This window comes from Loxodonta africana, chromosome 19 (assembly GCF_030014295.1).
Source record: "Loxodonta africana isolate mLoxAfr1 chromosome 19, mLoxAfr1.hap2, whole genome shotgun sequence".
Classification (NCBI taxonomy): Eukaryota; Metazoa; Chordata; class Mammalia; order Proboscidea; family Elephantidae; genus Loxodonta; species Loxodonta africana.
Window position 1 is genome coordinate 2232607 of NC_087360.1, and position 17056 is coordinate 2249662.

At 48.1% G+C, this 17056-nt stretch overlaps 1 protein-coding gene across 1 annotated transcript in view; it reads left to right on the forward strand.

The window, feature by feature from the left end:
* Window positions 1-4529: 4529 nt before the first annotated feature.
* LOC135228270 (transmembrane protein 132D-like) overlaps window positions 4530-17056 on the forward strand; it is a 338352-nt gene continuing 325825 nt past the window's right edge. The window contains exon 1 of the mRNA XM_064272952.1: window positions 4530-4841. Coding sequence (XP_064129022.1) covers window positions 4763-4841 — 79 coding nt within the window. The 5' untranslated portion in view covers window positions 4530-4762. The remainder of the gene's footprint in view (window positions 4842-17056) is intronic.

Below are 17056 nucleotides of genomic sequence, written 5' to 3' on the forward strand. Positions count from 1 at the left end.
ACCCGAAGGCAGGGCGCAGCCGAGGACCTGCTGGCCTTAGGTACTTCCCCGGTGCTCCCCGAGGCCCTGCGCCCCCCTGAATTAGTTGCGCTGGTTACCCCGAGAACATCAGACGTGTTACCTGGAGCAGCACCTTGGAGAAGCAGTCGGAGCTCGTTCTCCTGTCTTCTTTCAGCCCCTGATTAGGTGTCTGCAGTCGCATCTTCCCAAAAAAGGTTCCACACCGGGAAGTGGAAAAAGCGCTGTCTAGCAAACCATGCGCCGCGGACAGACGGTTTCACACTTTGGGCAGGCAGCTGGAATCTCACCTTTATCCTGCGGAGGCAGGTAAAGAGCTCTTTTGCAATGCTACACACACACACACACAAAACTCTTCTGATGCTTGCAGTTAAGGAAAAAAAAAACCTTTGATTTAGAAACATATAATGGTTTTAAATAAAGGATTTTTTTTTTTTTTAAGTTGCTGTTGAGTACATTCTGACTCATGGAGATCCTGTGTGTGAGAATAGAACTGTGCTGCACAGGGTTTTCAAAGCTGAGACCTTTGGAAGCTAGATCACCAGGCCCTTCTTCCGAGGCACTGCTGGGTGGGTTCAGACCTCCAACCTTTTGGCTAGTGGTTGAACACAAATCATTTGCACCACCCAGGGACCTAGATAAAGAATGCCGTTGTGTGCCATTGAGTCAATTCCAACTCAGAGTGACCCTATAGGACAGAGTAGAGCTGCCCCACAGGGCTTCCAAGGCTGTAATCTTTACAGAAGCAGACCACCCCATCTTTCTCCCACAAAGTGACTAGTAGGTTTGAACCACTGACCTTTCGCTTAGCAGCTGAGCTCTTAACCACTGCGCCACCAGAGCTCCCAAATAAAGATTAAAAATCTGAAAACCACACCTATTTGCTGTTGAGTCAACTCCATTTCTAGTCAGTAAATTTGAGAAATATTTTAAAAATAGGCTTCATTTCACATTAAAACTGGCTTTGGCAGTGTAAGGGGAGAAACCAAACCTGTTGCCATCCAGTCTACTCTGACTCATGGCAGCCCCACGTGTGACAGAGTAGAACTGCTCTGTAGAGTTTTCTTGGCTGTGATCTTTACGGAAAACCCCTTTGTGTCACCCAGGGACCTATAGGCAGGAAGGGGGTTAGCGCTCGATGCTGGTGTTAGCTCTGCCACTAAGGCAGGTAAGCATCTCTAATGAGTAAACCTCAGTTTCCCCTCCCTGAGGTGAGGGAGGGGCTTCCCAGTGTGTGGTCCTAGGACAGGCAGCACCAGAAACCCAGGAACTTGTTAGAAATGCAAACTCTTGAGTTCCACCTGAGACCTGCTGGGGCCAATCTCCAGGTGTTTCTGCCACTTGCAGGTTCCTCCCAGCACTCATGTCTTAGAACCTTGTAGAGGAGAAGCACAGAGAAAAGGCAGAAAGTTTAAGAAATAAACAAAAGAAAAATAGATGTTCAGAAAAGAAAGTACAGACAACAAGAGAAGCACAGATCTCAGAGAGAGAGGGAACCCCAGGGAGACAATCTTCATAGCAGCACTTGCTTTTCCATCTTCCTGGAAACTTTGAAGCTAACAGCTCTTGGAGCTTTGGTGTGTTTTTGCAACCACCAGCATCTAGGCTAAAACATCTGTTTCTCCTTCAGCCAGATGGTAAAGACCCATTTTTACCTACTGAGGGTAAATAAATTCACCTCATTTAGTTTAGTTGTGGTTGGTTTAAATATATGTAGTCAATATATGTATTTAAATATGTATTTAAAATACATAGATTTTATGGTTTAAATATTTAAGGTTTAATGTGTATATAAAGATCCCTAGGTGGCGCAAACGGTTTGTATTTAACTGCTAACCTAAAAGTTGGTGGTTTGAACCCACCTAGCAGTACTGTTAAAAAAGCAGTACTGTGGAAGAAAGTCCTAGTGATCTGCTTGTGTTAAGGTTATAGCCAGGAAAACTCTATGGGGCAGCTCTACTGTGTCACACGTGGGGTTGCCATGAGTTGGAATCGGACTCTATGGGGCAGCTCTACTGTGTCACGCGTGGGGTTGCCATGAGTTGGAATCGGACTCTATGGGGCAGCTCTACTGTGTCACGCGTGGGGTTGCCATGAGTTGGAATCGGACTCTATGGGGCAGCTCTACTGTGTCACGCGTGGGGTTGCCATGAGTTGGAATCGGACTCTATGGGGCAGCTCTACTGTGTCACGCGTGGGGTTGCCATGAGTTGGAATCGGACTCTATGGGGCAGCTCTACTGTGTCTCGCGTGGGGTTGCCATGAGTTGGAATCGGACTCTATGGGGCAGCTCTACTGTGTCACGCGTGGGGTTGCCATGAGTTGGAATCGGACTCTATGGGGCAGCTCTACTGTGTCACGCGTGGGGTTGCCATGAGTTGGAATCGGACTCTATGGGGCAGCTCTACTGTGTCACGCGTGGGGTTGCCATGAGTTGGAATCGGACTCTATGGGGCAGCTCTACTGTGTCACGCGTGGGGTTGCCATGAGTTGGAATCGGACTCTATGGGGCAGCTCTACTGTGTGACACGTGGGGTTGCCATGAGTTGGAATGAACTTGAAGGCAACTTCCAATAACGACAATAATATATAATAATCCCTGGTGGCACAGTGCTGAAGTGCTCAGCTGCTAACCAAAAGGCTGGCAGTCGGAACCCATCCGGTGGCTCCTGAGGAGGAAGACCTGGCAACTTTCTCCCATGACGTTTACAGCTTAGGAAACCCTGTGGGGCGGTTCTCTTCTGTCACATGGCGTTGATATGAGTCCAAATGGACTGGACGGCACCTGACAACAATATAGAAACCCAAAACCAAACTTGTTGATGTTTGCTGTCCAGTTGATTCCAACTCATAGCGACCCTGTAGGACACAGTAGAACTGCCCCATAGGGTTTCCAAGGAGCGGCTGGTCGATTCAAACTGCCAACCATTTGGTTAGCAGCCGAGTGCTTAACCACACTGCACCACCAGGGCTCCAACAACTATATTTCTGTGTATCTATAAGGTCCCCTGTGTGGCCCAAATGGTTTGCGCTTGACTACTAATCTGAAGGTTGGTGGTTCAAACCTACCCAGTGTTGTCTTGGAGAAGGGCCTGTTGATCTGCTTCCATGAAGATTACAACCAAGAAAACCCTATGAGGCAGTTCTCCTCTGTAACACTGGGTGTCACTATGAGTCAAAGTCCACTTGAAGGCAATGGCTTATATTGATATCTATCTACGTATCTATTTTTTAAATTCAGAGCATTTTTCCTCTCTGATTTTTTTATCCGGGTAGTTGAAATGCTCACATGGAGCAGAGCGTCCTTGGGCTAAAATCATAGGATGGTGCAGTTGTCTGGGTTTGGGGCATCTTCCTTAGGGATTCGGGAAGGAATATGTGGAGGCCTTGCCTTTTATCTTCTCAGGGAGGGTTGTCCATCACTTGTTTACCTCTGTTCCTCTAGGTGGTGGTGGTGGTGGTGGGATTTAGGATGGATGCCTCGGGGTCACTGACTTGGCGGCTGTTCCAGGACCGGGCTGGGGGCCAGCATCACTCACCCCCCGGCAGGACATGCGGGCCTCTCCCTCAGGGGACACTGGGGAGTGCCCAGGCTGGGAAAGATCCCTCGGCTATGATCTCCGCGTTCCCTGACAGGTGGGGCGCGTTAGCGCCTCCCAGCGGGGACCTCCCCAGCACCGTGTAAGGAAGCGAAGAGGAGGCAGATGGCCGCCCTCGCACCTGTTGAGAGCGTGGGCAGCTCCCTCGGGATTCTCGGGGCCGACCGTGGGTCCACCCGCCTCCCACAGCCCCCTCCCATCCGCACACCACAGGCAGGTTGACTGGGAAGATGGGTGCGGGGCAGACCCGGGAAAGTGGGATTCACTTTGCGGATTGGGGCTCACAGCTGTCACTCCGGAAGGGTGGGGCTTTTTTTTTGAAAAAGGCAAATTTTTAAGGCGCAACCCCAAACCTAAACAGGGCACAGCGACGACCGCCTACGTTCTGGCCGCAGCCTCTGCGGAACCGGGTCCCCGAGCCAGCAGGCAGGCGGCAGCTGCGGCGGACAGCCCGGTCCCAGCTCGCGGGTCCTCCTCCGCGCACATCTGGCCCGCCTCCCCCGGCGCCAGGCGAGCCCCGAGTCCCCGGAGCCGGCCCTGCGCCCCGGGCTGGGCGCGCGGAGCGGGGAGCTGTAGCACCAGCCAAACTTTGGGCGCTCGAGCGCGCGCGCGAGCAGTCCCGGGGCGCGGCGGCACGCCGGGGATGGGGGCTTTGCGCCAGGGCGCCCCAGGCCGCCGCGCGCGCCGGACCACCCAGCCGGGGGCCTGCGCGCCGCCTCGGCCCGCGACCCGGGCGCCGCAGCTCCGCCGCCCCGCCTCCAGCTCCCGTTAGCCGGCCGGCCCTGCGCCCGGGAGCGCCCTTCCGGGCCACCAGGGACCACTCCTCCTTTGGGTAAACACGCAAAGAAAAAAACCCTCGCGGATTAAATTTTTGAAAATATCCCGGTGGGGCGAAGGAGGGAGGTGGGGTTTCCTGCGCACGCGTTGGACTCTGGCGAGCAACTCCAGAGCCCGCTCGCGACCGTCGCCTCCCGGCCCGGCCATGGGCTGGCAGGAGGGAGGCGCAGGGCGCGGGGGCTGCGTGGGCCGCTAGCCGGCCTCCTTCGCCTTCTAGCCCCCGCTCCAGTCCTCCAAGGGCTAGGCGACGGCCACTTCCTCGCCCAGACGGCGCCGGGGAGCAGAGGATCTGCGCTCTGGTCTCCAGGATGTGCCCGTCTGAGATGGGGACGCTGTGGCACCACTGGTCCCCCGTGCTCATCAGCCTGGCCGCCCTGCTCTCCAAAGGTGAGGGGGCGCAGCCACTACCTCTGGCCCCGCGACTAACTTCGCTCGGAGTGTGTGGGAGTGTGTGCGTGTGTGTGTGTGTGCGCGTACGTGTGGATGGCGCGGGGGTGGGAGAGGGAGCGTGTGTGTGTGTGCACGCGCAGCCGCCCAGGTCCTCGGTTGCCCCTTTGCTGTAGGTGGCTCCCTGGAGGGCTTTGCGTGGAGACCCTAGGTGAGACTGCAGAGGGACAGGGCACGAGAAACACTGCCCACCAGAAAGGCGTTTTGGACGAAGCGATGGGGATGCGGAGATCCCGGAAAGGAGAAGCAGCCACGGGAGGGCTGAGCTGGATGCCTGGGGAGGGCGCTGAAATAACCTGGAAGGTTCCTGGATTTTGGACTTGGCTTTTCTGCTGCCCCTGACCTGCCAGGCGGTGATTCAGGGACTCGTGTGTATGGGAACGCTCTTTAGCACAAGGCAGACTGCTGAGCCTGTGGACTGGGGATCAGCTCTGAAGACATGGCCAGAGCACCTCTAACACAGTCCAGTCAGGGGTGGGCAACACAGGACCAACCCCCCCCCCCCACCTCGGGGGCTGGGGGTTGAATGCCAGTTTAAGCCTCAAGCAGTAACTTAGTTACCCAGCAGGACTCTGACCTGAAGCTGCCAGTTTTGCCAGGCTTCTCCATCTTCCTGCCTTCCCCTGTCAGCATCCCCTTCTTTCGTTGGAAGAGCAACTTTGGAAGCTCAGGGCTTAGTTCCTTGCAGAGGAATTGTTTGATTCGCACAGGAGACTGTAGAAAGTACCAGCAATTCTGTCTCCTCATTATTGGGGCTCTTTCCCACAGAGAAATACGTTGGGAGCAGAGTGTGGAGACTCCTGGCTGCCTCAGATGTGAGCCACAAATCCTCGTAAACAGATTTTTCTGGGAAGGATTTCAAGATGAGATTTTTCTTAGAAACTTCAAAGTGATCGTCATGCACAGAGACTTTTAACGGCGTGGGTTTTCCCTTCTCTGACTTCACCCCAAATCACGGACAGTATATTGCTTTGTATCTGATACTAGATCAAGACAAATCCCTCACTGGGGTTTTGTGCCGTTGTGATTTAGGGAGAGAAATCGTGATTACTCTGCACTGCCGCTGTCTTTTAAAGTGTAGTTGTAATGGGCTCACGGCCCGTAATTATGAGTTACAATAGTGTGCGAGGCCAGGGTGTCTAGGGGTTTACGATGCGCACAGGAAACGGAAGGAAGGGCTGACAGATTCAACACATCCAAGCCAGGCAGACGTGAGGTTTAAAAAAAAAAAAAATCCACGTCAACAACAGCGCCGCTGACTTGCATATGCTACGACGCATGTTTTTTATCGGCTGTCACTTGGTTTTTAATAGGAACAGGCTTCTCCATTTTTGTGCTGCAATAATGAGGTTTTATTAAGGTACAGAATAGCTGGGTAAATATGACCCAACTATTGTGTTTTCTCAGGTACGTATGTAGTTCTGCTACTGATTTCTCTATTAGACTGAGCAGTGTCGAAGAGAACTGTGTTTCCTCTGATAACTTTGGAATTTTCTCAAGTGGAAGTGTAGAAAATATCCTTACACTGGGCGCCCTGTGATGAAGAAGTCTCTTCTTTTTAGGGGTCAGAAATCAGCATGTGAAATGATACGACAGGCCCGACACATGACATATTTTATGTGTTGAATTTAGAGAACTTAACTCCACCAAAGTGCTGCAAAGCGAATCAGTTACAGGTGGAGATTTCATGCAGCCATTAGCACCCTCTTGAGCACGTGCTAGGTGATTCAGTGATTATTCAGAACATGGCAGAGAACCAGAAGAAATTTCACAGCTTCTAGTGTCATCGGGTTGTAGGGAGTGGAATTTCATGGTGCAGATGTGATTTATAAACTCAGGGACAGCTCGGTGGTTCTTCAGCTGTGTTCAAATCACTTTCCCCTCTAGGATTTTCTAACCACCTGAAAATCCTAAACCAGCGGCAACCGAGTAAGGACTGTATTTAAAGGGTTTTATTTGGGGAGAAAACACATGCACGATTCCATGTACCTAAGTTGTCTGGGGCTAATTGAAAAGCAGAAGTTATTACCAAACACTCAGTATCTGCTTCAGAAAGTTACCGTTTTTACTGTCTTTGTATTAGTACTTCCAAATATAAATCCTTGAATGACCTAAGTGCACACTTTAATACCAGGCCAATGTCCAGCAGCCCTGCTGGAGCAGTGGTTAGGCATTTGTCTGCTAACCAAAAGGCCAGCTGTTCAAATCTACCAGCCGATCCTTGGAAACCCCATGGGGCAGATCTACTCTGTCCTGTAAGGTTGCTGTGAGTCGGGATCGACTCGAAGACGGTGGGTTTGGCTTTGGGGTTTTAATGTCTGTGAACCTTAGGCATCTTTAGGTTTAACGAGCTGGAAATGATGAGTCATAGAGCAAACCCACCCCAGCATTCATCTGTTGAAAAACAAATCAAAACAAAATTTCATTGTTTGTACTTTTATTTACCTGGGGTTTAGGAATGATGCTATGAACAAGTTGTACCAGAAAAGTTGTTCTATATTTGAAACCTGTCCTGGAGACTAACCACCAAGACCACCCAGTTGCCCTCAAGCCCGTTTCAACTCGTGGCGTCCCCACGAGCGTCAGAGCAGAACTGTGCTCCACGGGGTTTTTGGTGGCCGATGTTTCTGAAGTAGAGAACCAGGTCTTTCTTCTGAGGTACCTCTGTGTGGACTTGACCCACCAAACTTTTGGTTAGCAGCCAAGTCCTCAACCATTTGCGCCACCCAGGAACTACAGACAGGCATTACTCAAAGCCATTGCCGTCAAGTTGATTCCAACCGATAGCAAAACAACACTTTTGTATGTTTTAAATCTGTCTTTGATTTCTATCCAGTACTTAGCGCAAGGCTTTGGACATTTCTAGGGCTCAATAAAATGTTTGAGTGTGCTTACGCATGTGGAATATTGCCTGAGGAACCATGGCCCAGCAGTGAAATGGTTCGATCCTGCTGTCTCCAGTCTTTTTTCAGCTATGCCGCAAATACTCTGGTCGGTAATAAAACAGCTAATTCTCCAAGTGGTTAGTGTACACCAGGCATGGTGCTGAGTGATTTATGAAGATCATGTCTGAATTTGCAGAAAAACCTGATGGGGTAGATTTTGTTATTAACCTCATTTTATGGACGTAGAAGTTGAGCCTCAGAGAAGTTAAATAACTTGCTCAAGACCTTACAGCTAAAAAGGGGCAGAGTCTGGATTCTGATGCCACAGCCCACCCCCTTAGAGGGTGTATTCGATGTTCACTAGTATGTAGAATAACCAAAGAGTACGCCTCTTGCTGTGCGTAACTTTCAGGTGGTGCCAGGCTTCCTAAGGTTTGAGTGTGGAGAGATGTCCATTGGAATTTGAGCTCAGAACCCAGTATATGGTGGACCCTTGATATTTGTTGAATGAATGAATAACTGAATGTTGTGTTGTTTAGTTTCCTTAGCCTTGATTTTCCCAGCAGTGACCTGGAATGATACCTGGAAGGGGCTTTGAGAACACAGATTGTAATTCCAAGACTGCCAGAGAGGTTGAGGTTAGGTATCTATCTGGTGTGTTTGTCCCCTAGGCTGGGGGCCTGGGAAACTGGTAGACATACTCACCCAACTGTGACTCAGGGAGCCCTTTGTCCATCCATTGAACATGCAGCACAGGGTCCAGAGGAAGAAGAAGACGTGGCCTGTAAGCCTCAAGGACTTAAAGAGTGGGTGGCTCTTTAGTGGTGTTGGGACGTGGCAGGCAATGAGAAAAGAAGCATGTAGAATGAAGACAGGTAGGTATCATTCCAGTTTCCAAAAGGAGACTGTTGGAGTCCGTGAACATATAGATTGGCGAGTTTGACTTTTGATGCCAGACAACAAGCTTGGATGAATTCTGGAAGGAATATTGTGGGAACGTATTTTGAAAGGAAGTGGTGATTGGCCAAAGCCAGCTTGGATTCTTGGGGAAATAAGACCAAAGACTCAGAATTTTTTGGTATGACTTTTAAAAGTTTGTTAAAAATCTGCTTGTAGGAAGAAATAAGGGGAGCATCTATCAGCCAGACCCAGGTGTCTCCTTCCACTCTGTTCTGAAGGATCAGTTGTATGGGTTCTTTTTATACATAGGTATCACCCAAGACTCCCTCTTCCAGAAGTTGTTTTTGTATCTATAGGAGGGAAAGGCCCTTGAACTTAAACTTGTAGCATGCATTTGAAAAGAGATGGAAGTACTACATATTTTCAGAACAGGGAAGACAACGGTAATCAAAGTAAAAAATATGTTTGGAAGAGGAAACAAATATCCATTTGTCTATCTCTCACAAGGGGAAGCAAAGTATATAATTGAGGGAGATTCAGATACACTTTTAGGAAGACCGGTGGCCACAAAGCGTTTTTAACTTTTAGTGGCATTAGGTTATTTCATTCATGAGACTGACATTAAGTTCTTATGTTTATGGTAATCTCCCTCAGCAAATTCAGATGTCAGACAGATTTCATTTGTGTGTGTGTGATTATGTTTTTTCTTTTGGGCGAGGAAACCCATATTTGTAGATGGGGGATGCTTACATTACAAAAGACCTGGCAGAGATCCAAAGGCTATTTGACAACGTCTCTTAGGTACTGAGCAGGATAATATATTTTTAGTTTATTCATTAATTAATTTAATTGTGGCGTATTCACACAATGGAATACTCCACAGCAATGAGAATGAGTGACCCACTACTACACGTAATGACATGGAAGAATCTCACAGAATGTTGGGTGAAAGAATCCAGGCACAGATGAGTACTGCCTCTCTGATTCCAACCTTAATAAATGGTGATAAATGTCAGGATGGCAGTCACACTTGGGGTGCAGTCACTAGAAGGGGCCGGAAAGGGGGCTTCTGGAGGCTGCTGACATTCTCTTCTTTGACCTGGGTGCTGGTTACACAGGTGTGTTCACTTTGTGAAAAATTATCCAGTTGTACTCTTGAGAGTTGTGTACTTTCCTTTTTGTATGTATGTTAAGTATCAATAAAAAAATGTTGTTTTCGTTGTTGTTAGGTACTGTTGAGTCAGTTCTAACTCACAGAGACCCCATGCACAACGGAATGAAACACCGCCCAGTCCTGCACCATCCTTATAATCATTGTTATGCTTGAGCCCATTGTTGCAGCCACTGTGTCAGTCCATCTCATTGAGGATCTTCCTCTTTCTCACTGACCTTCTACTTTACCAAGCATGATGTCCTTCTCCAGGGACTGATCCCTCCTGACAACATGTCCAAAGTATGTGAGACAAAGTCTCACCATCCTCGCTTCTAAAGAGCATTCTGGTTGTACTTCCTCCAAGACAGATTTGTTTGCTCTTCTGGCATTCCATGGTATATTCAGGATTCTTCACCAACATCATAACTCAAAGGCATCAATTCTTCCTTGGTCTTCCTTATTCATTGTCCAACTTTCACATGCATATGAGGCAACTGAAAACACCATGGTTTGGGTCAGGTGTCCATTAGTCCTTAAAGTGACATCTTTGCTTTTTAATACTTTAAAAAGGTTTTTTTTTTGTAGCAGATTTATGTCGTTCTATTTCTTTTTTTTCTCTTTTGAGGTACTTTAGATGAAGGTTTATAGAGCAAGTTAGTTTCTCATTAAACAATTGATACACTTATTGTTTCATGACATTCGTTGCCAACCTCATGACATGTCAACACTCTCCCTTTCTCGATCTTGATTCCTCATTATCAGCTTTTCTGTCCCCTCACATTTTGATGTCATAATGGATGTCAGCTTCTTCCTCATCTCAGTCCCCCTCCCCTCTCCACACATCACCTCTTAGCCCGAAAACCCTCTCTTTTCAGACATGTAAAGAATATGGCAACCACCGTCTCTTGCTATAGCAGAAAGCAGAAGATGGAAAAGTCAAACTCCTGACTTAAGATTTCAAAAGCCAATGCCCAGAAAAGCACAAAAGATCTGAGAGAACATATGTTCAGAGGCATATGTTTCCTTGACCCCTCTCTCCTTCCTCAGCTAAGTCAATATTTCTTTCTGGGGGGGAAGGGGAGGAGGATTTAGAGGGTAGTTTAGAAGCTGGTTTGCTTTTGAAATGTCCTGTGTCACTTCATTCCGGATGATGAATATGAGGGAAATTGGAGAGACTCCCCAAATATGCTTAGAGATTGATAATGAAGAGAACCTTCCCCAAACGCCTGGTGAGGAAGCAGAAAACGTTTTTGCATGGAGTATTGAGGCAGGGCGGTCTGGTGTCGTCCCTCAGAGTTCCCTGAGGCAGCATGGTGCTGGGAGGAGCGGGGTGCTCTCCTGCTCAGCTGGTAGTCGTGCAGACATGTTCCAGGAAGCTCAATTGACTTGAGGAGGCCTTGAGGTCAAGACCAGGAAGGCACAGCCATGGTCCTGATGGACTGACCACAGAATACCAGATGCCATCTGGACACATGTCAGCGTTTGTTGTCAGAATGAGCCTTTCTCCTTGTGGACACTTTTGCACCTCTCAGAATTTAGGTATGATCCCTGGAATTGTGTTCTCATTGGGTGATATTGACAGACCCCAGATGGTGCAGATGGCTAACATGCTCTGCTGCCAACCTTAAGGTTGGAGGTTCGAGCCCACCCAGAGGCAGCTAGGAAGAAAGCCCTGGCGATCTGATTCCAAAAAAACTAGCCACTGAAAACCTCCTGGAGCACAGTTCCGCCCTGAATCACAGGGGGTCTCCATGAGTCAAGGTGGCTGGATGCGGAAACTGGAAATTCACAAAGCCTTTGTTTTACTGCTGGGCGAAATGGACTCTCAAAGTAGAAATTACGTTCAGTTACAGAACAGTGAAGAGATCTGTGATTCTTACTCAGTGAACTTGGGAACTGAAATTTATCCCCACTCTGAAAGTCTTGTCACCTGATGGAAAAATAAGCCTGGGCAGTACGATAGCTGGTGGGTCCGCGGGTAGTTGAGAGCCAGCAGATGACGTCGTGTCAGCCTGAGTGTGGTCTGAAGGGTCGCATCCCAGGACTCCGTCCCCAGCCTTTCCCCGGAGAACATCTGTGTCAGTGGCTGGCTGGGAGAACAGATGGGATGCTTGCTCAAACCGCAGAAGAACAGATGCAGAGAAGGAAGGGCGAGGACACGCATGGCAGACGCACAATCGGAAAGCTCACCTGAGGTCAAAACGATCCAGCACATGAGATAACGGGACTACACGCCACACATGGACTCGAGGCCCGTTACTGCCCACAGGGAGATACAGGAAAGAGGAGTCTGAGAGCAGCCTGTGCAAACAGTCGGCATTCATGTGAAAATAAGCTTACTCCAAGCCAACTGAGTTATGCCACTGTCAAAAGCAGCAAAACACAGAAACCAAACCAACACACAAGACTTGAGTTTGTGGGGCATTCCATCCATCTTTGTATCTATAGAACCCGGACGTAACACCTGCAAAGTACCAAAAAACAAAGAAAAACCCGTTGCCCTCGAGTTGATTCCAACTCACAGCAACCCTACTGGACCGAGTAGAACTACCGCCACTGGGTTTCCAAGGCTGTAGTCTTTACGGGAGCAGACTGCCACATCTTTCCTCCATGGAGTGGCCAGAAGGTTTGAACCGCTGACCTTTTGGTTAGCAGCCAAGCACTTAACCACTATTCCACCAGGGCTTCTCATCTGGGAGGTAGTAGATACTAATTAGTAACTATTATTATCATCATCTTCTTGCCACATCAGTGTTAAAAATAATCTTATATTGTCAGAACTCTTTATGTTACATGTGGCTTTAAAAATCTTAACCTGAAGAACTTGGACAGCAGGGTTGGGCTGATTTCAGAAGTCATGGTCCCTCAGGGTGTCGCTGGCACCCAGTCCTCTCTCTCCATCTCTCATCGCTTCTCTCTGGGTGTCTTCTTCATTCTCTGGCCGACCTGACTGTTGTAATGGCAAAATGACAAGATACTGTAGCCTCATTTCAGGTTGGGAACAGAGAAGGTAATTCCTCCGGGCTGCTCCAGGTAGAGCCTTCGGGCTTCCTCTGAAGGGCCTGGTCACCATGCTCACCTGCAGCCCACGCATGCCAGAGGTGGAGTGCTCTGAGGTGGGATTCCAGTGCTCCCTGGAAGGATGTGGGCGCGCAGAGAGAGTGGCTGGAGCCAGGGGAAAATCAGGTGTGGTTGCTAGGAGAAGTGCAGCTGAAGGCGGAATTTCGCCAAGGGACAGCTGTCCACAGCTGGCTCAGCTCGTACGATTTATAGCTCGGGGGACAAAGACAGCCCTTTCAGCATACTGTATCGGCCCTCATCAGATAAATCCAGAGGATTGTGCTCAGTTTGGACTATGTTAAAGGCGGGCAATGGCAAATCGTGGTTTACCCAGAAGATGAGGAACCTGATACCTTATCATGGCAAGCCACGTTGAAGGAAGACCACCTTTGCCACAGGGCACCTCTCTCTTTGAGCAGCGGAGTGCCTTATCCATGTTCATCGGAAGGCAGAGGCTGGGCAGCTGAACAGAGAGAAGCTTCAGGGAGGTCCCTCTCGCTCAAAAGAAACAATAACGATAGCTTCCATTATTATCGTTTACTGAGTGCTCATCTCATGCCAGGCAGCATTCTAAAAGTTTCACTTCTGTCCCTCATCCAGTCCTCATCATCACCCCATGAGTATCCCTCCCTCCATTTTACAGATGGGGAAATTGAGGCACAGGTGTTTGCAATAACTGGCTTAGGTCAACAAAAGGAGCGTTTTTGAAAAAGCCCAGTTGTATGAAGATGACTCAGGCCACTTAGGGTCTGTCCTCTGAGCAAACGTTGTATGGCTTCTCATAGGGGTTTCGAAGCAGGAGGAGTTTAAAGATGGGATGGGGCTGGGGCTCAGATGACCCCAGGATTCTGGGAGCCGCAGGGTCACATAGTAACACGTCCACACGGCTGATGTTTGTGTTTCATTAAACAATCCCTTTGGGAAGCGTTTTCTTTTTTTTTTTTAAATTCAAATTTTAGAGCAACAAAGTGCATTTTTGGAAGGCATGGAGTGCACACAAAGGTAGGGAGAAAACGGAGGAGGAGGAGGGGGAGGAGGAGGAGAGAGAGGAAGAGGAATGGGGGTGGGACCCTGTGAGCACATGGATTGGCAAGTCTGAATGCCAGACAAGAAGCCTGAATGAATTCAGGAAGAAATGGTTGGGGGTAGGGGGCTCAGTGGAAGCTGTGATCAGTGGAGGCGAGCTGGGGTTTTTTGGGAAATAAGACCAAAGGCTCAGAATATTTTGACATGACTTTTTTCATTTATTTAAAAAAAGTATCTTTCAAAGGAGGAGCATCCGCCAGCCAGCGCCAGGTCTCTCCTTCCCCTCTGCTCTTAAACATCAGTTCTGTGGGTTCTTTTTATACATAGTTATCACCCAGGGTGCACCCTTCCAGAGGTTGCTTAGGGTTAGGGAAGATGGAGGTGGGGGGAGAAGGACGAGGAGGGGGGAGAGAAGGAGGACAAGGAGGAGGAGAAGAAATATCCCTGCGCCCATCTGCTCACTCAGATCAAGCCAGAACATCAGAACCCTGTGCAATTCCACTCTCAGAAAATCCTCTCCACTGAATTACACTTTGGCATTGGGTTTATCGAGGAGCCCAGGTGGCGCAGTGGTTAAGTGCTCAGCTGTTAGCTGAAAGCTCAGCAGTTTAAACCCACCAGGCGCACCTTGGGAGTCTGCTTCCGTAGAGATTACAGCCTTGGAAACCCTGTGGGGCAGTTCTACTCTGTCCTGTCCCGTCCCTATGAGTTGAAATTGACTTGACAGCACCCAACAACAACAACAACAACATTGGGTTATCAGCAAGTGTCGAGGATATTCAAGAAACAGTTACAGTTGTGTTTTAAGAACATTATCCTGTTAAAACACAGATTTTTCCTTTCTGAGAAATGTTGGAGAATATTTTCCTAGGCCTTAGCACCAAGGGGGCGGGGAGAAGTTGCATTTTTCCTGAGAAATAGCTTCTATTCTATCCTATGAGCACCGTACATATTATAAGCGATCATATGTTTGTCTTTGACCTAACTTCTCAGACTCTCAGAGCCAAATTTTCTGTTTGTAAGTCTAAGGACTTAGGGATGGTATCTCATGAATCAGCTTTCTCATTGGCTTTATTTTCTTTCCCCACTCTTACTCTTTCTCTTTTCTCTCTGCTTTCTTGTCTAGTTATTTTATTCCATTGTGTTTATTTTTTTGGTAAGCTACTTCAAATTATTTTTGAAATGGCAGTGAGGTAAAAATAAATCATCCCACTACCCAAAGATGATTGCTTCGTATTTTGATGTATCTTATTCTAGTTGTTTTTCTATGAATTTTTAAAAATGTTTTGTTCACACTGTGTGTGGTACATGTAATTCTGTTTTCAATGTTTTCCAGCTATGTTTATATAAGTATTTCATCATGTTTTAAAAATGTATTGTGAATATAATTTTTAATGGATACCTGGTTTTCTCACACTCTTGTATTGCACTTTAAAACTTTCTGCTCCACACTGTGCCACCGGGGCTCCAATATATAATTAGATAATATAAAATTAGATATTACATAAATATCTAATTTTCCACTCCAGCACCCATCTGTCAGTTTCTTGTACTGTGGTAGCTTGCGTGTTGTGATGCTGGAAGCTCTGCCACCGTATTTCAAATACCAGCAGGGTCACCCATGGTGGACAAGTTTCAGTGGAGCTTCCGGGCCAAGACAGACAAGGAAGAAAGGCCTGGTGACCTACTTCTGAAAATTAGCCAGTGAAAACCTTACAGGTCACCACAGAATACTGTCCAATATAGTGCTGGAAAATGAGCCCCCTAGGATGGAAGGCACTCAAAATGTAGGACGATTGCAAACGATGGACTTGACCATACTAAGGGTGGTCAAGACAGCACAGAACCGGGCAACGTTCCCTTCCGTTGCACGTGGGGTCGCCATAAGTCAGAGTTGACTGAATGGCAACTGACAACAACAATTTTAAGGAAATACGGGAATGGGTATCTTTGTGCATAATTTCTGCTTTCAGTTACTTCCTTAGATAGACGATGTCTTAGTTATGTAGTGCTGCTGTAACAGAAATACGACAAGTGGATGCCTTAACAAACAGAAATTTATTCTTCGCATCCTAGGAGGCTAGAAGTCTGAATTCAGAGTGCCAGCTCCGTGGGAAGGCTTTCTCTCTTTGTTAGCTCTGGGGGAAGGTCCTTTTCATCAGTCCTCCCCTGTTGAGGAGCTTCTCAGCACAGGGACCCAGGGTCCAAAGGACGCGCTAATCTCCTGGCTCTTGTTTCTCAGTGGTATGAGGTTCCCATGTCTCTCTGCTCACTTCTCTCTTTTATATCTCAAAAGAGATTGATTTAAGACACAACCTAATCTTGTAATTTAAATTCTGCTTTATTAACATAACTGCCAGTAAGCAAATCCCACCTCATTAATGTCATAGAGGCAGGATTTACAACACCTGGGAAAATCACATCAGTTGACAAAATGGTGGACAATCACACAATACTGGGAACCGTGGCCTAACCAAGTTGGCATACTTTTGGGGGACACAGTTCAGCCCGTGACAGATGCAGACATTCAATTACTGAGTCTAAGAGAGTGAGTAAGATTTTTGCTGCCAAGTTCTTTCTAAAGCATGGTACCTTTTCCTCCAGGTATTAGCAGTACATGTAAGTATCAGTCTGGCTGAGCCTCCGTGCTTTCTGTGATGGCAAGCGCCGGTTGCCATGAAACAAAAAAAACCTTTACTGAGTGTGTTGGCATCCTTGAAACTAGCCAGCCCTCTTCATGAGGAGGGGTGTTGCCCTTTGGTTATGTGGCTCATAATGCCTAAAGGTCTGTGTTTCTCAAGGTGTGTTGGTTTGCCTTGAGATGACTCTCGAAAGGTGAAGGATGGGAGTGGATGAGGTGACAGTCTGTGATGGGGGAGGGTGTGTGTGTCTGGAATTGCTTACAGCAGGTTCTCCCAGGGAGTGATTTGTGCAGAAGGCCTCGGTGAGAGAGCATCACTCAATAGATAATGTGGAGATAAGGGGACTTTGGCTTCAGGGTGACGATGGGAAAAGACATTGCTTTTAAACATGGAGTGGAAAGCCAGGGGGGTGGGGGGCGATTTGGTCAGCTGGTGACATGAAATCACCTCTACTGCTTGATGTTTGGGGATCACCGTTGTAGAGCGGCA